Consider the following 25591-nt stretch of genomic DNA (forward strand, 5'->3'; position numbering starts at 1 on the left):
CTGAAATTGTTTTGAGAGAGGTTGGACGACTGGACTTGAGGTAGTCTGTTGCTGTTTCCATTGCCATCCATGGCTTCATCGTTTAAAAAACCATCTATGAAAGGATCGTCACTCTCCAATAACCCACTGAAAGAGGCAATTTTGGGCAGTTGCAGTTTGTTTTGCTGATCAATATCAGGCAAAGAAGCCATCACTTCATCTGCACTTGGTGATTCATCTCGTTCTACCCCTTGTACTCTCTGAGAATGACCATTTTTCTTGTAAATTCGGCATAGCACCCAATCATCAAGCTGGACAACAAAAGTGCCATCAAAATCAACAATACCAATTTTAGTTGAATGAATCAATTCCTATTCATAAAGAATCAAAACACAAGAACTGTGAAAGGAAAATCATTCATGTTGATCAATATTCAAGATTTTATCACTTTGTAGGGTGTGTTATTTGTATTTACACAATTGATTTTTTTGGAGTAGTCTACCTAGGCGAAGGAATTGCCCGGTTTCCGTCGCCGCCCAGAAAATTGTCCGGCTCCGGCCGTCGGCAATCCCTCCGTCCTCCGCCACCCTCCCCTAGCTCCGCCACCCTCCGTCCACCGCTCCGCATTCATTTCCTGACATTTCTTGACAGATCGGATCGGAGCTGGCAATCTTGACATTCTCTGACAGATCGGATCGGCATTGGAATTGCCGCAGCGGAGAGTTGATGTCATTTCCAATTCGAAATGGAGGAATTTCTAAACCGCGGGCTGCTCCCCCAACCAACACGACTCGGCCCCTGCAGCTCACTCACCTTCCTCCTCGACTCGGCGCCTGCAGCTCACCACAAAACTCCGGCCCAGGCAATTCCTCCGCTCTGCAGCTCACCACGCAGGGGACGTCACCTTCAGGTTCAGGCGTAATTGGGTGAGTGCCGATTTTTAATATTTGTTGGTAAATTGAACAGTGGGTGCTTCACAAGGAGTCCATCCACCACGAGGTGAGCAGAGTTCATTCTATCCACCACAGGCTAATGTCGAGCCACAAGGACATACAGTTAAGATCCATTGTGAAGCCAACCCAGAGTATTTCTTGGCTGCTCGTGGTGATGTTGCAGTGCTTGCGCTGGAAAACCCACATGATCCTCATCAGGTATGTTCATCAGTTTGAGCTACTTTATTTGAAGCTCGCTGAAAGAATTTGTTCATCTAATAATTGATGATTGATCACTATCCTTATTCCCCTGTTTGATGGAACCTTTTGTCAGTAATGGATCAAAGTAGATTCATGGGGCCTTCGAGTCAAGGATGAAGCTGGCTTCCCAGCGTTTGCCTTTGTGAACAAGGCCACCATACATGCTCTGAAACACGGGGATAAAGAATGGGACCAGGTAAAACTTTCTATTTCCCTTTTCCTTTTAGTTTCATTGTTTAATATAGCCTCTCCTCTGGATATGTAGAGAAGTCTTATTCACTGCAATGCTATAAACCACCTTAACTCAGGGTTTCGGAATGCCAGGGTCTTGGGCATTATGGGCTGCAACAGAGCTGTTTACAACGGTGGTCCCCTAATCCATAGTTTTTGTTGAATGTTGTTGAACAAATATACTTGGCAGATTATAATCATGACAAGGCAGAGTAGTCTGTTCTGTGGACCTTAAGTGCAGATGTTGGAAATAGGTATCAATGTCTGAGGCCTGTGAACAACATTAATTTAAATATGGATACGAAAGTTGCAGATAGCCATGTTGGAGGAATACGTGATGGAAATGAACTCATCCTCTTTGAGTGGAAGAAACAGAGCAACCAGAAATGGAAGCTCCAGCCCATCTATTGTAAGCAATCTAACAATAACAAGTTGTCTTTCAAGCTCTTTATTGAAAGTAGCATCATTTCTGTAAGTTTATCAATAGAAAGGACGAAGGGTTCATGCTACTTGTAAGTTTATCATTTCTGACATTTTCTGTAAGTTTTTCTGGCATCACTTTCCACATTCTTTTGTTTGCAGGTTTGGGTGTTCATCATAAGTTTGCTTGGCCTTGCACCTCTTGTTGAACGTATAGGCTTTGTCACCGAGTAAGTGAAAAATTGCATGGTATATGTACATAGGTTACGTGTAATCTATACCTTGTACTGAAATTGTTTATACACTTGGAATGGTCACTGCAGTGCAGTGACTTCATAAAATATTATGTTTGTTGGTTCTACAATCTGATGTTTTGTTGTAAATTGTTGCAGACAAATTGCATTCTACACTGGACCAACAAGTGAGATTCTTATATGTATATGGACTATGTACTCGTATTTGTGGATACAAGATATGAGCTAATTGATATATATGAGAAAGTGTTTGACATTTCGAAGTAACTGATGCAAATATATTGTTAATTAATTCTCCTATAGTTGGTGGGTTGCTCAACGCCACATGTGGAAATGCAACAGAGATGCTCATTGCAGTGTTTGCACTTTACCATGGCAAGACCAATGTGGTCAAGTATTCTCTACTAGGCTCTGTGCTTTCCAGCTTACTTTTTGTGCTTGGCACATCTCTCTTTTGTGGAGGAATTGCCAACATGAAAAAAGAACAACGGTTTGACAAGGCATGTGATATATTTTTAGTTTTTCTTTAACAACCTAGGCCACCAAAACAAGTCCGACCTGCTCATGATATTCATTCATTAGGGCCTAACCATGGGTGTTGTATTGCTATATGACGTAGGTTATTTCTGGAATCGACTCCAGTCTTCTCATGATGGCTTCATTGTGTCTCATGCTACCCTTGGCCCTTCAACAATCTATGGCATATAGTGAAGCAGTTGTATCAACATTACAACTGTCTAGAGTCAGCAGCATCATCATGCTGATAGCTTATGCTGCATATTTGTTCTTCCAATTAAGGACACACAGACAATTGTTTGAAGAAGGCCCAGAAACAAAGGAGCTTTTTCTCTGAATCCTCAGCAACAAGAATTCTTTGTCTTGGGTGGTTCCACTCCATCCCCATCTCCATATACATCCATAATATTAACTCTGTTGAGAGAAAATTGAGACTTATAGGAATCTGAATTCAGCATTTTCTTGCTCACATTAGTGTAAATCTCCTTGACCACAATTTGGAATGCATGCAATACATTTGTATTATCCAGAGCCAATTCATAGTCAAATGAATCCATGCATGATTGACTACAAGCAATGGCTTATCTAATCATGATTCGGTGTTTGGAGGTTGCTAATTTGACTCAGAGGAAGAGGTAAGTGACGCTCCAATGGTAATTGGGGATCTTCTTCTAGATTTGCAGGACGCTAGCTTGGAGCTTACAGCTCTGGATGAATCTACGTCAAATGGAAAAAAATTGTATTGTCTCAGATCGAAACTAGAATGTGTCTTGGAAAGGAGAGGCAAAAATGGTGATTTTTGGCACTCTAAATTTCTCGATTTCTTAGTGGCATTGTCTGATAGACAGCGCGATCGTGTTGAAAAGTGGCTTCACTGCAACACTGCAGAATTTTCTGGGAATGCTGATGTACAAAAGTTGCAACTGGAGGAAATTTTATCACTTGCAGAACTGAAACAGGGACTCTCTGTATGTGTTTGTAAATGTTCTGTATGTTTTTAGCGATGTGTTCTAGAGAAGGGCCATTCCTCTGGTCACTCTTGTATGGGTAACCATTGTTGCGATGAAAAGTGCACATATTGCTCTCTTGAATCACACCAAGGAAATGAATTGGAGGAATGCCGAAATTTGGCAGGTCATGATGGGAGTCATGATTGCAAAAAGAAAAATCATACATGTATGAAGCTCTATTATTTATTTGATAAATCATCTAATTGTAACAAATTTTGTTGCTTGAAGGTTGGCCATGAAGGTTACAAATTGCTACAAATTGGCAAATCCCTACAAATTGTTCATTCTAATAAAATGAAAAGTTATTTGCAGGTGGGATGTTGTCTTTTAACAAGTAGACTTCCAAGGGTTGCCAAACTAAAGTCCCCATATGGATTATTAAGCAATGATGCATTTGAGATTAGGACAAATTCTATATCAGCGTATTATTATACAACCTTAACTAATGTATTGACTAGCTTTTCCACTAGGCAATCAACTAGTGTAACGGATTTCACTTCGAGTGGATCTTTTCCAATATAATTGACTACAAGCAATGGCTTATCTAATCATTTAACTATGAATTCTCATGGTGAATCTGATACAAAAATTCCATCTATAAGGGACATTTGTCTTCTCCGATGGTTGACTAAGACAATTGAAGTTGTCGATGTTAATGTAGGTACGATAAATGACTCAAGAAAGACTTGATAGAAATAGTGTGTTAGTGTTGCTTTCATGGCATGTATCCTAAAGGAATTGATCTCAATAGACATTCAGATGCACAAGTTTAATCTAAATGGGAGAATGATATGACTAAAGAGTGCAATTCCTTTGATGAAAAATAAAAGTTGAGACTTAGTTCCCCAGGCATAAAGAAAGAATGTGATGAAATGTCTAATGGTCTACAAGACTAAATTTACCATCTGCAAGTGTTATTGAGAAACATAAATTTACTCGTGACAAAAATCTTCTCTCAACAAGATCATATTCATATTAAATACATTGAAATCTTTGCACCTATTGCAAATATGAACTCTTATCTACTTATTCTTTCACACATTATTCATTCTGTATAAGAGTTATAACATACATCAATTGGATGTCAATAGTGTTTTTTTACATGGTGTTCTCACTGAGGAGATTTATATGGAGCAATTTTTTTACATGGTGTTCTCAATGAGGAGATTTATATGGAGGAACCCAAGGCTTTGAGAAGGGCCACAATCTTGTTTGTCTACTAAAGAAATCCTTTTACACTTTGAAGCAAGCCTCGATAGTGTGGTATAAGAATGATTGATTATTAGTTTTGGTTTCAAGCATCATGAATTTGATTGTAGTGTTTATATTTTGCAAATGATGATACTTACATGTTGGTGACTTAATCATAAATGTGCAAGTGATAATACTTACATGTTGGTGACTTAATCATAAATTGAAGTAGTGTCAACCTAATTTTGGGTTTGAAAAAACAATAAATAGAGATATTTAGAATTACAAACCTGAGTGTGTTGTATTTTTCCTTATGGAAGCCAAGTTTTGCAAATGGATAACAATATATTTATTTACCTAAATATAAATTGCCATTCATTATACATGTTTAGGATGGAACACTATAAACCATTTTTGGCACCATATCAATCAAGAGAGAAATTGACTGAGTGTGCCTTTGAAAATTAATGGTACTCTCTACAAGAAGACTAATAGAGCCTCATTTACTTGATTCATAGCAGATTTGATATATTATTTGATGTTAGTGTGGTCTACAAATTCATGTAGGATATGAAAGAGAGCTGCTTAGAGGCCACTGTAAAGATATCTTTGAACACAACATTTTCTTGAAATTCATTATTCTTCATTCCTGTAAGTCCACGGCTCTCTAACAACCATTACCATTGACTTGAGGACATTTAAAGAACATTGTGATATACTTAAAACCCTAGTTTTAAAAATAAGACATAAATTCCTTGAGAATTCACTTTCTTTAGATCCTTTGAAAGCTCATTTTCCATAGGAGTTCATGATTTGTTAACTATCCTCGGCTGCACTTGGAGATGATATAGCACATAGCAACCTCCCGTGAAATAACAACAGAAATCTTATAAATCAGACAGAGCAAATCAACATTGCCACGAAATACCTGAAGTATCATTATTGCAGTTACTTCATAAAAAGTGCCAAACATAATACAAAGAACAGTAGCACAAACAAGCACCACACACATTTGTAATAAACTTTTATTATTATGGGCTGATAAATAAACAGAGGATACAGAGCTATACAGAGGCCAACCCCCAGTCAAGTCGATCACAAACAATGAACTATGATCATCCAGAGGCCAACTCCATTGAATTTGCTATACAATTATTTACATATTTTACATCATCAATACAACGGTATAAGAAGTGCAAGTGATCAGAAGTGCCAGTGGATTCAAATGATTTAAGAAAGAAGGGGGAAGCACTGTATTAGCTGATCCAGCGAAAACATACCACTGACCAAGAATCTCTAAACAGAAAGGTGGGGTGCAGTTCCTATTCGATGAAGGAAAGCAAAAATACCAGCAATTGCCCCCAAATTGTCACCTCGTGCTGTACCAATCTCCTACCAAATCACACTCCTTTCAAATTCAGATGTTCAGCCAGAAGTCCAGTAGTATCCAACGCCTTCTCCATCAGTCTGCCCAATTCTTGCAGATAGACTTGGGATCATGCCTTCTACTTTTCAAAGGAAACCTCCAGTGGCTAAAAGGAGTATTTTACTTCCTACAAGGCCAAGAAGTGCTAAGAATCTATGTCAAGCACTAGAATCTATGTTAACACTGTGATCCATCAATGGTCTTTACCTATGTAGTTTGAAGAGTTGTCATTCTGTAGAACAAAGACTATTTATCAGCTTGTAATTTGTACAACTTGTATAAGCAATTCTAAATTAGGTGGATTTAGTTCCTTTCTCCTACCACCACTGTAATTAGCACTGTCTTCTTTCAGTTCTACCAATTATGCACACTTCTCTATGATGAGGTCAATTTCGCAATTCCTGGGTCATCATATGACAGGGCCATGTTCAGCCAGTGTGGTGAATAGTTCTCCATTGCTGGTCTTCTATTCAATGATCAACAAATCATATTTGGCAAATCCCAGTGGTATTGTGCTTTCCAGATCCTGGCATTGCTGTACCCAATTTCTATCTTTAGCAAGGTAATTGTCAGTGGAAAACAGATGAACGACGATGGTTTTTAGAGAACCATCATCCACACATACAACCTTCAAAGGCAATTACTTAATTCCATTGCAAGAGGCCCAAAATACAACATCTAAGAATAGGATTTTATCAATCCAAGACTGTAGAGAAAACGCTCTAACTTTGATTTGAAGAGATCACCAAGGGAGAATCGGATGGCAGGTTCCCTTGGAGGAGATTTTGTATGTATACAGTCGTCTTTTACTTGCAATATTGTAGGTCCAATTTCTTGGCAAACAACTTCTACTGTCTTGGCATCAACGGGGTTTCCAGTTGTATCAGTCACATAGAACACATCAACTACCTTATCACCCCGCGTTGACACCTCTACTTTTGTAACTGACATCCCATTTTCTCTAAATATGCGAGTCACCTCCGATAGAAGCCCAACACGGTCGTTGGTGCAGAGTTCCAGTTGCATACCTTGAATTCATAAAATATCATCAACAAAACTCACACTAAGCTGACTAAAATTTAAAAAGGATCACATTTGAATGCACCGGGAATCCCAAGTCTTAGGGTTTTGAATAAATTTCCACCATGGATTCGATCCTTGGACTCATACCTCTGATATTCTTCGTATAATGGCAGCCTCCAAGCACTGAATCACACGCTGCTTCTCTGCTTCTGAATACACGGGGCAACCATCAGTATGCCTGATGTTGTACTCTTGTATCACAAAAGAAAGAACGGAAATAAATACCCCAACTCTTCTTTAACCTAATTTAGATTCAATATTAATCCCATTAGGGATGTGATCTGAAACCACCTATACCTGGTTTAACAAAATCAAATTAGGAAATAAACATTTGAAAAAAACAAAGATCCTATGAAAAATCAAGTCCCTTGTAAGAAACCATAATGATGAGATAGTAAAACCGTATAGTGCATATTCAGATTGCAATTACAGAGATCAACAGAGAGCTCATTGAGAGCAACAGAGATCCAGATCAAAAAGCAGACAAGTTTACAGAACATCAAATACCTTTTGTCCTGCCAATTACCAAACAAATAAACTGTATAATCCCCTGAATCTCTATTAACTTGCAGCTCAGCTGTTCCATGAACAATGAGACAGTTGACAAATTTATCACAGCCTCTAGCATGTGGACGTATCCTTGGCAAACGTTTGAACTTGGCAGTGAGAGGATTGACAACAAATAAAGTAAAGTCAGACCGAGCCACCAAAAATAAACCATCACAGGCAGCCTTGAGACCTAGGGTCTTCATGCCCATTATTTGACAAAATAAAGATATTGTGAATCTTCTTGTTCATAGTAAAATAGTGTATGTGGAGGCTTCATGCCCATTATTTGACAAAATAAAGATATTGTGAATCTTATTTATTGCAAGATAAGTGATCACATCATTAATATTTTTGCAGAGTCATTAACAAAAGACAAGTTTACGAAACTTTGAACTATGTTTTGGATTTAAAAAATTGCAATCATGGTAGAGTGTACATAAGACAATTTCACGTCTAAAAAGTTTCAGATAGTTGTGTTGACAAATGAGCATTGAAACATAGTGCCATTGGAGATTTAGCTGCCATTGGCTCTAGCTGCGGCGTACTGGTGCCATTGGCTCTACTAGCCGCATGCAAATGACAGTGAAGGCTGAGTTGTTGAAGAGCGTCCTCTCTGCTGACAACAGCAGAAACGCTACTCAACAGATGACACACGACAAAACATTTTCACCGGTGTGTAACTTTCACATTTTTGTTAGTTGTTTGATCCAAAAGTTGTTATAGTTGTTTGCTCATTGGTTATTTATTGCATATTTCCAAAAATAAATGAAGTTAAACAGTTGATCGGTGGAAAAATTCGTAGAGATAACGATTCCTCTTTAATGGAATGGTGGCTGATTGTGCTTATTTCTTTCACTTGCTCCTGTCTCCTCTGTGTAGTTTGTCTGTGTGGTCTATGTAGTCTGCCCTAATTATGGTTTAATGGAGATATTTATAGAGATAGTGATGGTCAATTTGTGTATTGGTAATAATATTTGTTTGATTTGTCTTTTCCTTTCATTTAGTTTAATTGTTTTAATATTTTATATGCATGGGTCAATAGAGGCATTCACATAGATAATCAATAAATTTCACATAGATAATCAATAAATTTATAAAATAATGGTGTTCGGTTGTAAAGTCATTGAGTTTTTAGAAGAAAATTTAATATTTTTTTTTAATTTAAAAAATAATTAAAAATTAATAAATATAAATAAAGAGATATAGAGTTTGTTAGTAGATTTGTAATTTATAGAATAGTTTATGATTTAAGAAATTATTATTTAAGAATATTTAAGTTATCTAAATAATTTTGGTATTAGATTTAGTTTAGATTATACCAAATCTTAATATGATTGGATTTTTTTGTTGTTTTTAAGCAAGTTTGAAACTTTGGATGTCTTACAAAACAAATCTATTGAAATTCAAAAAAATTAATAGAATTTGACACAATTAAATTACATATAAATATTATACAATTTAGTCCTTAAATGCTTATTAACATAATAAGCTTAAATTTAAATAAAATATTTTAATAGTAGATGGTTGTGAGTGTCATTTTAGAATTGGCTACCCATATGGATATAAGTATTCCATTCAAAGGGGGAGATTTGACAAGTTATTATTGTTTGGGCCTCTTGGCCAACTTTTTCTTCATTATTATCCCTCCAATATAGGAAAACAAAATCCATGCTCATGGAGGGAGCATTTTTCTTCTAGTTTCTGACATATTAAGACATTTTACTAACCATAACAGTTGTCATAGTGCCAACTAACATATTCTCAAGGTAGGGTAAAAGATCAAACTAAGAAATTTTACTAGCCATAATAGTTGGCATAGTGCCAACTGACATATTCTCAAGGTAGGGTAAAACATCATTTTATTTACCATTATTCATACATCTTAGATGAAACAAAAAAAACTAGTATAAAAAGGCACATTACAAGTAGGCATTAAAGGGGAGTATGAACAATGTCATCAAGGGAATAGCTAATAAATTCATCTGGTAGCTAAGTGATTTTCTCATATGCCATAGAATTAGATTTCATTCATTCCATTCCATGAATGGAGTAATCCCTAAGCTGAGTATTTGGTCAGAACATGAAAAGCTCTAATTGCTTTGTACATACTTGATCTTCGTTCCATAAAACAAAGAGAATTATAACCTTGAGAAGATGACACTTTGAATCATCTCTCTTTACAATATTAATAGTGACTTGATTAAACTTTTCCACAACTAAAAGAGAATATTAATCTTAATAAGATGCCATGCAAAATAAAAACTAATGTTACATGTTATATTGTCACCAAGTATTGACTTTATTGTAACTAAATTAGCCACATGAATTTTTGGCCCAATGCCCACCTGGGCTTCACCTTGTTAACCAACACCTTATCATGTTCATTCATAAAGGGCTTTTAATACTGTAAAATATAAAGTCAATATCCTACATATTGGGGGTTGGGGTGGAGTGGGGTTGGGGTGGTGTGGTGCAAGGATGTGGGGTATGAAGGGGCATGTATGTATTGTGGGGGTATTAAATTTAGTGTTTAGTAAAAAAAAGAAGATATCTAGTAAAAATAGATGTTTTTAAATTAGAAGTATTATTGGAAGGGTGTTTCAAAAAAAAAAAAAATTAAGAGGAATTTATCAATATCTAGTGAAATTATATGTATTCTTCAATATTTTATGAATGCAAGTTCTATGTCATAAGTTGACTGAGTAGAGACCCTGTGCCAATACCAAGCCATCTTGGCCTTGTTACAAAACCATAATACATGCTTAAGGGGTTCAAGTACTTTTCCACAAAAGCATAGGATGGAATGGTTAGTCCTAAGTAGCATGGGATCTTATTATCAATAAGGTTTCCATGTGTTCATGACCTAAGTTGGGCTTGTATGGTGATTTTAGACCTTAAATTCTCAAGATGCAAGATTCAACTTTAGATTTTATAAAGAGTATTTTGTTTAATTTCATGTCATATATGAGACTTTCATTCCCCCAAGTGTATCATGACTAGGTTTATTTTTCATGAAGGTATTTTCTCAATTGTTCTCCCATCCTTTCTAATAATTCCATGGATCTTTAATATCATTGTTTGAAAGATAACCACTAGGAATATTACTTTGTAAGAGAAAATCTTCTAGGATTTCTAACCTTAAGTTTTGCTTCAATTATATGTAGTAGTTTCAATCCCTACTATTGGAGAAAATATCATGGAGGGATCTAATGCCTTTGTGGAAGAATTGAAGCATAGAGAACCATGGACTCTTTATGAGGACCTCACCCTAACCAAGTATAACTAGAGACTACCACATATAAAAATTGCTAATCAATGGATTATTGTTAAGCTATTCCCTTCTCCATCATGTGTGGAAATTTTTAATGGCTCCCTAAGCCTTGGAAACTTTTTTGGTGGTAAACAAACTTTTTACCCAATAGGGTAGAGTAATGAGGATAGTCTACAAGTGTAGTCCTCATGAACCACTTTTGACTCAAGGTACTCTAAAAATTTGATACCATCTTGTAGAGTGGTGATTCTCAAGTTTCATCCCTTTCCAATGATGTGGTAATTTAGTTAGTACAAATGGAGAATCCCTACGCATTTCAATAAGGTTCTTGGCCCACATTAAACCCTTGGGGTGAAACACATTTGTAACTATAACATTGAAATCCTTTCTTTCCTTCCCAGTTGGTCATAAAATGACTAGTTTTTTTTTCCAATTTTGATAATACAAAATGTTATGAAAGACACAACAAGGTGTGTTACAATAAACACTACCTTGGTGATCCATCTAGGAAGATCTATTGTAATGCTTTCAATTGAACGTTAATTTCTAAAGTGATCCATAAGAACGATGTTTCAATATTATATTTTGTCCTCTTAAATTATGAGGAAGGATTCATCAACAAAAAGTTCGTTTATTAAATGTAAGTGTTCCTAAACTTGAAAAATTATTCTCTGATGGCTCTCAGAAAATAAGGTAGAGGCTTTTCATGATTGAATGAAGTAACCAACCTCATCTTTAACTCCATGGTGATGCAGTTGATCCCATTAAGAAGTACATTTCAAATTAAAATAAAATATGGACCGAAATATCATTCTTAAACTACTCCCTTCTCCATCACAAGTGAAATAGTTTAATGGTTTCACCAATTATTGCAAATGTAATGAGGATGAGCCCTATGTTTAGTCCTCATGGTCCACTATTACATTAAGGAACTCTAAAGTTGATAAAATGTTGTAGAGTACTGATTTTCAAGTTTCATCTCCTTTTAATAATGTTATAATCCACTTAGTGCAAAGGAATGATCCCTATATATTTTAATAATTCTCTTACCCACCTTGAACCACACGGTGAAACAAAACCCCAATAATGAAATCATTTTTCCTTTTGAATCAGCCCATAAAAAGGATAAAAACTTCTCCATTTTTTAAATACAAAATGTTATTAAAGAAACCAAAACAAGGGTTGTAGTAAACATACCATAGTGATTCATTTAAGAACTTTCTAATATAGTGTTTTCAATTGAATGTTAATCCCTAAAGAAATTCAAAAGTTTGGATGGTCCCTACACATTCTAATAATGTTCCTAAACCACCTTGAACCATTGGGGTGAAAAAAAACCCAACTAACATAATGGAATTATTTTTTTTAGAATTCATAATTGGCCAAAAAAAAAAAAAGAATTTTTTTTTTCAATTTTTTTAGTACAATATGCTATTGAAGTCATCAAATATGAGGTGTAGTAAACACTGCCATGTTAATCCATAAAAGAACATTCTAATATAGTGTTTTAAATTAAATATTATTTTTAAAGAAATCCAAAAAATTATCAACATTCAATCATGTTTCAATATTATCTTTCATCCTCTTAATTCATGAGAAAGAATTCACTACAAACATGCCTATTTATTCCAAGTCTTCCCATGCTTGAAAAGGAATTCTCCTATGGCTCTTAGAAAATAACATAAATACTTTTCCTTATTCAATAACTCAATCCAATCTCATATTGTTGTAGACATGCAAAAATAAAGGAGGTTTTTCCATCAAGCGAATTAGAGCCAAAATAGAGGGTATGGAAGAAGCAATAAACAGTCAATCCCTTTTCTTTTATGGAATCCAACATTGTATTTCAACTTTTAAGGTTAAAACGGCTGATTTTTTAAATGAGTATCTTCTATGGCCAACTTCTATACATATCTTTGTAGCAATGCAATTGTTATAGGTCTACCAAGTTAGCATAAGTATGGAATTATTCATCCAGTGTCACATATTTCTATTATCCAATCAACTCTTGTATCATTGCATCATACTTGATTTTTTCGCTTCCACTATTTAAATCAACCATTCAAATGGTGATATGCATTTGATAGCTTTACTGAAAGGACTCTTCCCTACAATACAAAAGGGTTATTTCTTGTGAAACATCATCCCAATAATTTCTATTGTCTTTTCAGGGCTATCACACTTACCCATATTATGTACTTGTTGTGTGCTTTATGCAATTGTCTTTTGTTGAATCTTCTTGCACCATGTTATCACATCATCTGAATCCTTTAGCTATTTTCCTACTACAATAGTATAATATATCAAATATGCATCGATATGAAGTTATGTTTCCATGCACATTTCTATCAATAGACAAAGATAATATAATATACTATAGTATATACAATTTTATGCATATTATATTTTTTTAAGTGTCTTGTTGGAGATTTCGTATGGGAGTTAACAAGGATTGTTGGATTTTTTCTTGTTACCCTCATATATATATTGTTTATATGTTGGCTTCAAGAAGTGTTGTATATTTAGTAATTTGTTGATATTTTTTACTAGAAGAAGATTTTCTTTAGTATTCTGTTTCTATTGTTGGAGAATCAAGTAGGGTGGTGTTGACATTGTTCGACCCACAAACATTCAAGGTATCTCTCGAATATGAAGTCCCAACTAGAACTCATGTTGTTTGGAGTAGGAGTCCTAGCAATGGGTGGTAATGTTATTCCTTGACTGCGAAAACGCGCAGAGGGAAGTACGATAAATTTGGGTGAGAGAAAGTGTGTGACCCTATGGACAGTCAAGTGCAATGCATGATGGTTCCAACACATGAATTGAAAAGGAAGTGTGCCCCTTGGAAACATGTAATAGTACGCAGCTTGAAAGGAACACAAAAGCGAAATGACATCACAAGCTAAGATGCGGAATAGTCCACAAGTTAAAGTGACGAGTTAATACAACAACCTACATTCAACAAGATTCGTACAAAATGAAAATGAAATAGTTCATAAGCATAAGCATAAGTTATATAACATACATTGAAAATACAACAAGAATAGTCCTACTATATTCACAACATATGCATGAAAGCGCGTTGGCTCCGATTTTATTATTATAAGTTGAATTTCCATTCATACACACACCATTGATGGCCACTATCCCCAATAGTGGAACATTACAGTCAAGAACACCTCCTCCTCCAAAGAAGTATACTCGCTCTATGCTACAAAGAAGCCAAGGCTCATCAAAATACTCCCAAGATCTTTCTAAGCCTAAGCCTAGCCAAAATCTTGGCTCCAAAAAGCATCACTTATGAGTTATGAGGTTCTATTTATAACAAGAGGATTTGACTCTTCAACTTCCCTTTGTGACCTTTGGAATACCCTCATGGCTCTTCAACTTCTTTACAAAGTGACACATTAAATTACATGATGACTCTTCATATCCAATATTGACACTTGGAATTTCACTTACAACATAATTACAAATAATATTACATTCTATACTTGTACCCATATAAGAAAAAATAGGGTAGAGACAACTTGACATCCTAACAAGATGCAACACTATGATGCTTGAGCTTGGGTGAAGTCTAGCTCAACAACCTCCACTTGTTGCTTCTTGGTCACATATTGGTGCTAAGCTTGGTACTGCATGATGGTGTCCCCAAACAACATGATGGTGTCTAGCTAGAAGCAGACTATGGCCTCCATGAAATCCCAGCACATTATCTTGGAACCTGTGTCCAACTCATTCTGAAGCATGAGCAGCATTGTTTTGACTTTGACAAGACCACCGATGAAATTATGCATGTTATGTCTCTTGAGCTCCAAGTCTTCTCTTGTGGCATTCTGTCTCAACTTCTCCAAGTACTCTTAGAACTCCTACTGGACTTGGTTCTTGGGTTTAGCTTTGGTGAGTGAACCAACTGATGGGATCTAGTGTGTTCTCACCAAGACATCCAAACTGTTAAATAACCGTACATATGAGGCCTGAAAACTTCCAATGAATGAGGCGAGCTACTTTTTGTTTTGAATCAACATTTGAACCTTTTCCTTCTCCATTTCTACATGTGGCTTCATCTTCTTCACTAAGTCAAGTGGTGCCCCTTTGTATCACATTTTCCACTCTTGCACATAAGTAATGGTAGCTTGTATGTTCTTGAGAGCTTTAACAAAATCTTTGCTCTGTTGTTGTAGGTCATGCAGATGGACAAATTATTTATGTACAATGAAAAAATCCTCATAGATCTTTTGCATGGTTTCTCCAAGTGTTGATACTTCAACAAGTATCGTTTCTCTCATCACCTCCAAGTAAACCCGTGTGGAAACTGCATTCTGCGTTGCTGCGTGGAGTTGTTCTGCCTCTTTCTTGGTAGCCTACAAGTTCTCTTCCAGTTGCTCATTCTCAGTTGTCAAATAATGAATATTTGATCTTTTTTCTCCTACATAGACCAAGTTGGTTTTGACAATAGCATTGGGATGCTTCCTGGTGTCCAACACTATCACCCTTTCTCTAATGCATGCAGGTGATGCACGATCATCCTGAAAGTGATTTATCTATGCTTGTACAATCATCCTTTTGAACTCATCTAATGATAAATTGTACACATCCATTATCAAATCATCATCAAGGGAAACAACATCCCCTTGCTCACTCAGGGTTGGCTCTGTTATTGGAGGTGGTGGAGACTAAGGGATGACATGTGATGCTCTCGACATCAAATCAACATCTTCATTTTGTGGCTCTTGTTCCATCTCCATGTATTTCACTTAAATCATTTTCTTAATTTGTTGAACAATCTCCCGATCCTACATCTGTTCACCTTCCTCGTCAATTGTTCGTTGTTTTTGTTCCTTCTCTTCAACTTGTATTGATGTTGGTTCCTTCATCATCATGCCTTGCCTTTGTTCTTCTTCCTGATTTTTATTCTCTTCTCATTCTCTCCTCCACAACTCTATTTCTTCCTTCAGCTTCTGCTCTATCTCTCGCATCTTCAATTCTGATTCCCGCAAACTATTCTTTCTGTATCCTCTACTTCCTCTTTACTTCTGTTTCCAAAGTTTCTTTCATGAGAATAGTATCTGCCTTCATTTTGCAACATTTTTCTCCGCCTAGAATATCAACAATCTTCCTCTTTCCCTCGTCTTGCACAGGTTTGTTGCTTTCTGTTTCTATTGCTTCCAAATTTGTTTCTATCTATGGAGCAGCTTGTGAAGTCCCTGCTAAACTAACCAACTCACGGAGTCTAGTGGCATTGTAGTAGTACCTCCAAGGGTCCTCCTCAGGCCAATGAAATGCCCTGCTGATCCACAGAAATTAAAATCACGCACAATGGTCTTTACAAATACTATGGGGATCAGACGGAATAAAGTCTCTAGTGCTAAATTCAAATCTCACTATCTCCTTTGCCTTGGCATCTATGACTTTAAAGTTCCTTATCTCATATAATCCAATATGCAAAGGGAGAGTGGGCCATGGTGCTTTCTTCTTCCTTTGCAGTGATGCTGATAACCCTGTGGCAAGATGGTATGATACTTTTTACATGACAAGTTTGTCAGTGGCGTACCTTGGTAAAACATGTAGAGGCTTCTCTCTACCAAACAGTTTAATGAAGGTGTCACCTGTTGAGGGATACCAATTTGCAATGTTTGTTATCCCTCCATTACTTCTCATGACATGCAAGGTGGATCTTATTCAAAGATAAGCTTGTATAGCGATATGACAAAGTCACCAGTTAATCATGCCATTACTCCTCGATAACTACATTCTGAAAGCAACTTGCAATAGAGTGCATGGAAATTTCTTGTGGTGTCCATGTCCAGTTCATGCCAGGGAAATTTTTTGTGCACATATTGCATCCAATAAGTATGCAGATATATAAAACCTTTCCTTCCCAGCCTTTAGGAAAGGTTTTTTTGGTCTCTTGACCATGGATCATGCAAGCAAATATAACCAAGAGTTGGTAGGCTTTCCTGAGGGACTTTTCTTTGTACACATGGGTGGTTGTCTGTCAAAATTTCGATGGCTCTTTCACCAAACCTCTGACAATGCCTCTTGTGTTCACATGGCTGTGGGTGGCATAGAAGAGTGGTTCCATGCACTCTACTGGCTCGGGCAGGTGATACATTTTCTAAAAGTCTCCTGCTTGAAAGGTGGTAAGCTTATGTTTGTTAGCACTACTCAATTTCATGGTCTTCTCATCAATGTGTGAGACAATCTAGCTGATGACATCTGCACAAGGGAAGGATGGATACCTACATGCAACCTTGTATAACCCTAATTGTCATATACTGAGATACACCTACTGATCCTCTAAGTCTGCCTCAAAGTCCTTTGCAAAATCATCTTTAATCTGCTTCCATGTCAGTGATGATCCCTTTTCTATAAATAGCTGAGTATTTACATACATTGGAAAATCAACTGATGTTTTCTCAACTGCTTCCCCAATACTGCTCTCAGTCATTTCCTTTGAAGCATATGCCTTAGGTGCCATGGTAACAGTGACTGTTGGAGAGGTGCTCAATAATTGTTGTACCTATAGGATAGAAAGGACACTCATTGCATGCAAATTTCAGTCTTAAGAAAATATACTTACAAGTCAAGTTCAAGCAGCAAACCAGGCATCTGATGGGGAGGATTGCAAAATTTTCTCTTGGAAAAGGGACTGGCTTCCTGTGGGAATTACTTACTACATAGTCCCAGCAACCAAGATGAAAGCTTGATGGTTGAAACTGAGCAATGCGCAGTTTAGCCTGAGAAGAGGACTGGGAGAGACTACAAATTATGCAGTCTCAGTGGCCAAGGATGACATGCTAGCTCCTGGAATTGCGCAATGTGCAGTTGGAGCTAGCTTGGACTGCATACTGTGTAATTCCAAAGGCCAATATTGTGGCTTGAGCCTTAGGATTGCGCAGTGCCAACTAGGCAAAGAAAAAACTGGTCAAGGGGAATGCAGATCTATGGGCCAAGGGAAGTGTGGAAAACGACCAGATCTGAGAGATAGTGTGAAGCTGAGTGTAGTTATGAATAACTGTAAATAAATTCATGTGAATTAAGTAAAACAATTAATCACACAAAATGAAAATTAAGTAAGTGAGGAAAGTCACCGCAACGGTGACCTTTGGTGCAGAAATGGGAAAACTAATGCGACACTTGCGAGTCTGAGCCACATCCTAAACCTATTGCCTAAGCTAAGAGCTAGAGTCAATGATACCTAGGCTCATAGTTGTAGCCAAAGATAGATAAATGGCTCATGAGCATGCATTTTGGTTGGTGGCATTCCTTAAACCACCACAGGTTGAGACATCAATGGTCTCCCTTTTCATCACACTTCCTCTAGCAAAATACTTCAACTTCTAGCCAAATTTAGGATTGTACCATGAACTACACTAAGTGTTCCAATGTTGGTGGTCAGCCTTAAAAAACCACTGGTTGAGACCTCGATTTCTCCCACCTTATACCATTAATTCATAGAGCACTAATATTCAATTTCTACCATGCATATTTTTTACATTTTTTTCATTTCAACAGACACCTAATCCACTAAGGGTTATGGTGTGGAATATGAACATTCAGTGGATTCCAAGAGACCACTTGGAATATTAAAACCAAGTGTCATTAGATAATGTATAAAATGTATATATTTGTGAATAAAATGCATTCAAATATTATCCTAATTTTTCCTACCATTTTTGCGTAGTCTAACGAAAATGATTTATGTTCCTTGCCAAAAGGGACTCCCATGAGCATGGTGTCATCAAAAAATTATGGTACGATATGGGAAAGTCTTTCCCAAAGAGATGAATTCCCTTAATATTTCCATTTACCATCATATCTTTTAGGGGTTGAACAAACCCTTCAACTACTATAATGAATTGAAAATGAGAGAAGTGGTCTCCTTATAAAATTCCTCTTGAAGGATTAAAGGTGGGAAAAGGATATCCATTAACCAAGGTGAAGGAAAAAGGTGGCAGAGAATAAGGATCCTACCCATTTGGTCCAAGCTTCATAAAAAACAAAAGCAAGAAGAGAATTATGAATATAATCCCAATTTAAATTTTTCAAAGGCTTTGAAAAGATCTAGTTTAATTAGCATGCCTCGGATTTTGGAATGTTTTAGAAATGAATGGCTTCATGTGCTATCAAAGATATGGAACCCTTCTATGTAGCTTGTCTTCTCTACTAAGGTAAGAGAAGAGAGTATGGGTTTAAGACAATTAGCAATAAATTTGGAGACGACCTTATAGATGATGTTGCAGACGGTTATAGGTTGAAAACTACGAGGGTCATATAATTTATCTAATTTAGGAGAAAGAATTAAAAAAGTAGCATTGAGAATTGTTATAAGATAGGATGAAATTTTGGATTTATCCATTAAATCCTAAATTTCAAACCCCATAAAGGGCCATCATGCTTGAAAGAAGTCTAAGGTAAATCTCGATCCAGGCATAGAGCTTTGTTTTTAGGTTTACCTTTGACATCTTCCTCCATGTCCTTTATAGATATAGGTCCACATAGTGCATTATTCTACTCCCTACTTATTTTAGAAGGGATGTGCTAGGTTATCTTTTGGATAGCCTCCATTCGGTGGGGTTGAGTGTTTGTGAGGAGATATCTGCATAGAACCTATTATATGTCCTTGTCATCAACCACTTGAGATCCTAATTTTGATTTAAATTATTCATCATATTCCCATGAAAATGATGAATCATGAAATTGTGGAAGAATTTAGACTTTTTTCTCCCTCCCACAACCATTCATTTCCAAAGAATTTCTCCTTGTTTTTTTCTTTCTTCCAAGACGATGAGGAGATCCACTTCATCATTTGTAATGTATTTTTACCCAATATGATTTTTTGTTGAAGGTGTTTCACTATGGATTATAAGTCATGTTTTTTTTTATGTATGTTTCCAAACTCCTCCCTATTCCATTTTTTCAAATTTCTCTTTTAAGAATTTCAATTTTTATTGGAAGTAATACATTATGGATCCCTCTATAAATTTTATTTCTAACCACCAAGATATTTCTTTGTCCAGAAAGAAGGATCTGAAAGCCAGAGGCTTTTAAAAATGATATGATTTATCTTGGGACCTATGTTGATGCCAATATCCAATCATATTAGCTAGTGATTTGAGCTAGAACAAGGAAGAATGGATGATTCAATGAAAATTTGTATGCTAATAAGAGATTTTGAGAGAATAAAATGATCCAAGTTTGATTTGATTTGATGTTTCCCTCTTCTACAATTATTCAAAGTTTAGATTCCATTTATGTTTTCCACATTAACAAGGTCAATATTGTGTATGACTTATCTAAAGTTAGCAGCTACATGTTCCAAGTGATTGATGCTTCCTTTTTCTCTTTCAGGGATATCATACCATTAAATTACCTTCCAATTATACACATAGCTTCGCTCGTGAGACCTTATAAAATACAAAGGATCTGAAGAAAACCATGTTTTCCACTGATTATGTGACAACCATAGACATTGGATACAAATCTTGTCTCTAAAGATCCTATTAGTTGGAATTTGGATGATAAGATGTAGGGCATGGAAAATATATTTAATGAGGTTCTCTCATCCAGATTCCTAAGAATGGAAATTCCAATGGCATATAGGGAGATGGAAGCTATTTTTCCAAAACTTTGGGTCCAAATCAACTATTTATTTGTTGCGGAATTTAGTTTCTTGCAAGATAACTATTGTTTCCATTTTTTTCATGATTTTAGCTTTGAGAATACATTATTATCCCCTATATTTGAGCACTATTTGATCCCTCAGATGTTCCAAGAGATGATCTTCATGTAGGTTTAAATTTATCGTAGGGAAATACCTCTATGATCAAATTCTCACCTAATTCCTACAACCTTTGGCTATTTGGTCTTCTTCCTCTTTTCTTTCTTTCCTACTTGGGAATCTTAGGTGGATCCTTGAAGGAGTAAGTGTGGATTCCTAACTATGGAGTGGAGGAATAAGAGTCATAAGTTTATTGAAAACAATGATGATTTTCATTTAGAAGCGCACTATAGATGAGTAGGACTTAAGATTTAGGGATGGATAGAGAGTCCTTGCCATGCCATGTATCAAAAAATTCCATTATATGTGGGTCATCGAGATCCATTTCTTCCAAGGTATCATAGATGGAAATATTTGTATCAGCTTCCATGACCTTAGTTGATTGTTCCTTTCTTATTTTGGTTTTCCTTTCTCCTTCCACATTCAAATCTAATGGAAACTTCTCCATGTTTTTATATTGGCTTTGTTGCTCCTGAGAGGGACTTTTAAAACTATTTTTCTCTTCCCTGGATAGGGTTTCAAAGTTGTTGCATGTGTGCAGTGTCGAACCTTCAATTCGGTTTCTTGAAGTGCAACCCTTTTTTGTCTTTCAGATGACCTTGATGGAACCATATTGATCTAATTATTTACTATGTACCTACATTAGTTCTTTTGGAACTAGAGGGAACTCTTTGAAGACATTCCCATATTTGAGACACATTTTTCATCTAAAAGGGATGTGCTCATAATCAATGGATTGCTTCCACATGACATCTTGTTAGGAGATATATATAGAAGCCAAAAGTGTTGAGTGATGTTAGACACATATCAAAGCATACAAGGCATATCTACCTCAACTGCAGGCTTTAGATACTTTGAAAAAATGTATTAGAGCATACCCTATGCCTTCCACGGTTTCTTCCTCCCAAAATCATTTGGGTAAAGAAAATATTCTAATCCAAATAGGAGTTGCTTTAAATTATTCTTTGTTTAAACTGAATCTCTCTATCCCAAATTGGGAGAATAGGTCAGATGATTTAAAGAAGTATGGGTCAGTCTCTAAGATCTTATTCTAGTCTTCCAAACTTGTAAAAATCACTATAAAAGACCATTTTTCTCCTACTTTCTCATTAATTTCCACCTTGGATTTCCATTTGTTTTGGATCCACTAGATTAGGGCTTTCTATGATGGCCAAAATTGTAGAAATATTTGAAGGAATGATCTTGCATATATCATATGTCTTCAATAATTTTAGTGGAATTTACCTTGAATTTGACATCCTCTACAACATTGGGATGACACCAACCTACAAAGTGGCGCTGCCAAGCTAAGCTAACTGAAGTATCAGATCCCCAGTTTCATTGGCTTCCAGGCATTGCTAAAGGATTTTACTATTGGGAGTTATGTTGGAAACCATCTCCTATAACCATGTTGTTGTATGACGAGATAACTCACCCTCCTCTGAGTTTTTCCAAGTACTATGAACCTCATCAAAAACCCTAGCAAAGCCCTCTAGATTCTATTTTAATTAAGAAGAATTTACACCTATATTTATTCATTTTTAACAAAAATAATTAGAATAAAAAAAATATAAAATAAGTAAAATAGTGTTTTTGTAACACTATCCATAAATTAAAAGTAAACTAACCTTTTTATTTTTTTATTTTTCAAAAAATTATCTTTATTATTTATTTTTTTATTATTCTAGTTTTTTTTCATAATATGATTGAGTTTCCATTCCCTCATTATGTTCTATTTGGCATGCTCACTCATGACCTTGTCGCAATTAAGAGATTTTTTTTTATGATTACATATTCTATTCATAGAAATATCGATGTGAAAAAACACATTTTAAAACACAAGCTCTATATCTATTTTGGCTTTGCGAAATTAGTGTTTTTTGAAATTAAATTTTGAGGAAAAATATGTATTGTCTTTTTCCGTAATATTTATCTTATTAACATAGGTATGGTTAATTAGCAAGAAATTATATCTGACTTCTTTTAAGGTGATCAAGTGGTTGGTACAATAGGATGTTCCCCTACACTTGGTTTCAAATCCCATAAGGGGACATCTTTAGCCTCTCGGCACAAGGATAGAATTCCCTACCTAGGATATCATTACTACTTTACAACACACACTCTACTAACCCTAGACCAAACCAAGGGTAGAAGAAGTTAGTTACTATGATGACCCAACTCCCAATTTCATATTATGGAAATAGGGTCTAATTTTTATTTTCTTTTACCCTTTTGAAACTTAGAATGAAAAATAACATTGTGTTTGTCTCCTCAAGATGATTTTGGTGATATAAATTTTGTTCCAATCTAGATCTGGAGATATGGTTGAATAAAATTTAGTCATTCAACTAACACCACTTGAACAGCCTGACACATGGTCCCCACGTGGCACCTATGTGGCTATCCTAGTCTGCCACCTCACTGCCACATGGAAGTGTTGCCTTAGTTGTCGACCTATTCATATTGGTCATGAAAAATCCCACTATACAACAAGTATGACCCAACCCTTAACACCTATGCACCATATGAAAGGTATCTTTAACATCTATGCACCATATGAAAGGTAATACAAGTGCAGTCCCATTGAAGGCCATGTCACTCTACCACACAGAATCCCCGAAGGGTTACTGTCTTTCTCTCTTCCAAAACAGATGGCGACATCCCTCAAAGCTATGTGTTTATGTACCCTCACAATAAGGTTTAACCCTTCTCATAACCTATGAGATCACATTCACACTATGCTTCACACGTACCACCTAAAGCAAACCCATCCTACATGTCACCCCAGGACTTAGACCCTGGGCATTCTATTTTTCACTCTGACCAGGCATATTGGGGGAAAAGGATCTGGGATGATGTAACTAATCCCATTCACCGGGAAACATCATCCCTCGTCACAACTTCCACATCACATGCCACATATATGTGGATTCCACCATTGAGTTTCTTGTAATATGTGACCGGGACTCCCTTCATCGTTATGCGTTGGGAATTTAATTGGCCCTAATGCTATCTCACCCTGGGGATTTAATCCTAGGAGTTCCTTCTTGGTGCTCCTTGAGGTAATTCCCTAGAAAATGCATTAGGATTCATCCAATGGTCTAGGATGTTTTTCCTTCAACGGTTCCGATATCCCTACCTACATGCTTGGTCATTGCAAACTATCACCCGATTATGGGGCTCCATCCTTCTAAGCTTTCTCGGTACTGAACTCTAGCTCGTGGCACTTATGATATAAATGGTTTGAGATTGTTCCCCACCTTTAGGCTCAGTCATGGTGGTTTTATACGCGTATAGATAATGAGACTTAGCGTCAGACACTCAAAGTAATGATGCTTAGCCTTGCTTGATCATTATGCATTATAGCTTGAATCTAGTGGTTTTCAAAGGACTTTTCCCTTAGCTCCTAAAAATATATATAACCATCGTTATCCCTCCTGAGCTTGGATGAACTCAACCCAACTCAACCTGCAAAACATGTATGTGTATATATATGAATTCTAGTTCTCCCGAGAATGTAATTATGCACCAAGGGTTACTGCCGTTGTCATTTACCCACAGTCAACTAATTTAGTTAGTAAAGGTCATCTATCTCTTCACACAGAGAGGTCATATCGACCAATCCACAACTTGAGATAGTTTACAAGAATACGATATCTTTGAACATCATTCCAAAGCATTTTTATGCAAGAATTCCATATTCATTATTATTAACATGTGTCATTCCTCAACATAGTGACCCGATGTACTAACAGGTCAGTGTATGTGATTATTTATTAACAACAAGTACTAAAGCTAATTCAAGCTCAAAGTATCCACAAGAAATGACCACTTGAGAAGATCTTTATTCAAAACATTGACATTCCTCATCCATGCAATACAAAGCACCCCTCAGAATTAATGCATCATTCATTCAGAAACATAACCAGAAGTATGATAATTTCATACATAGAGATGTAAGAGTATATTTATCTTATAAAAGCTTTGGAAACTGAGAGTGGGACTCTAACTCCCCACCCAACCATAGACAAGCTACAACCACTATTACTTGTAGTTTCCACCCTCGACCCATATTCCAATGCTTGAGGTGGAGTGCTTATGAGGGGAAATTTCAACCAATATTGATCTGAAAATGAGATCTTAGACTAATATTAAGGCATTACAGACTCATGTGTAGGATTTTCCTATATTACTTAGTTCAACAAATTGAAAAGATCGAGAATAATATAGATAATGAAGTAGTTAAAGAAACATAATAGACAAACACACATAACACAACAAATAATCAAGGAGTTCACCCAAAACTCTTGGGCTACATCTCCTGGTCTAGCTTTCAGTGGTGGCCTCTCTATTATGTCTTCAAGAGCAGAGTTTTTATAGATGTGAGCTCAAATTGAGTCTCAACACAATAGGAATAAAACAACAAGGCTTTAATTAGATCCCCCAAGTCCTTTTGAGTACACAAACTCTCCCTCTCGCTCTTTGTCTCTGTTTTCTCTCTGTCCTAGCACTACCTGGTCCTATCTTTTTCATTCAATGGCTTTTAAGCCAATTGGCATTTGTCTATTCATTTTCCCCTTCGGGCTCTCTGGCTCCTAGCCTCTATCCACTCAAATCCCCTCTGAGCCTTAAATAATAATTATTAAATGTCTTCAGGGATGGTAGCCACTTGTTTTGTAAT

The 25591-nt window shown here is 36.3% G+C and overlaps 1 protein-coding gene and 1 pseudogene across 1 annotated transcript; one reads left to right on the forward strand and one right to left on the reverse strand.

Moving 5' to 3' along the window:
- Positions 1-705: 705 nt before the first annotated feature.
- Positions 706-3022, forward strand: LOC149142809 (uncharacterized; annotated as a pseudogene).
- A 3876-nt stretch (positions 3023-6898) lies between these two features.
- LOC149142810 (ACT domain-containing protein ACR4-like) lies at positions 6899-8061 on the reverse strand. Its single transcript, XM_089451586.1, has 3 exons — positions 7811-8061; positions 7391-7452; positions 6899-7248 (listed from the first exon to the last, which is right to left on the reverse strand). The coding sequence occupies exons 1-3, from the start codon at positions 8059-8061 to the stop codon at positions 6899-6901; spliced, it is 663 nt and encodes a 220-aa protein (XP_089307712.1).
- Positions 8062-25591: the final 17530 nt, after the last annotated feature.

The sequence above is a fragment of the Pinus tabuliformis genome, chromosome X, assembly GCF_031772625.1.
Source record: "Pinus tabuliformis cultivar Carrire ecotype Pingquan chromosome X, CPIR1, whole genome shotgun sequence".
Classification (NCBI taxonomy): domain Eukaryota; kingdom Viridiplantae; phylum Streptophyta; class Pinopsida; order Pinales; family Pinaceae; genus Pinus; species Pinus tabuliformis.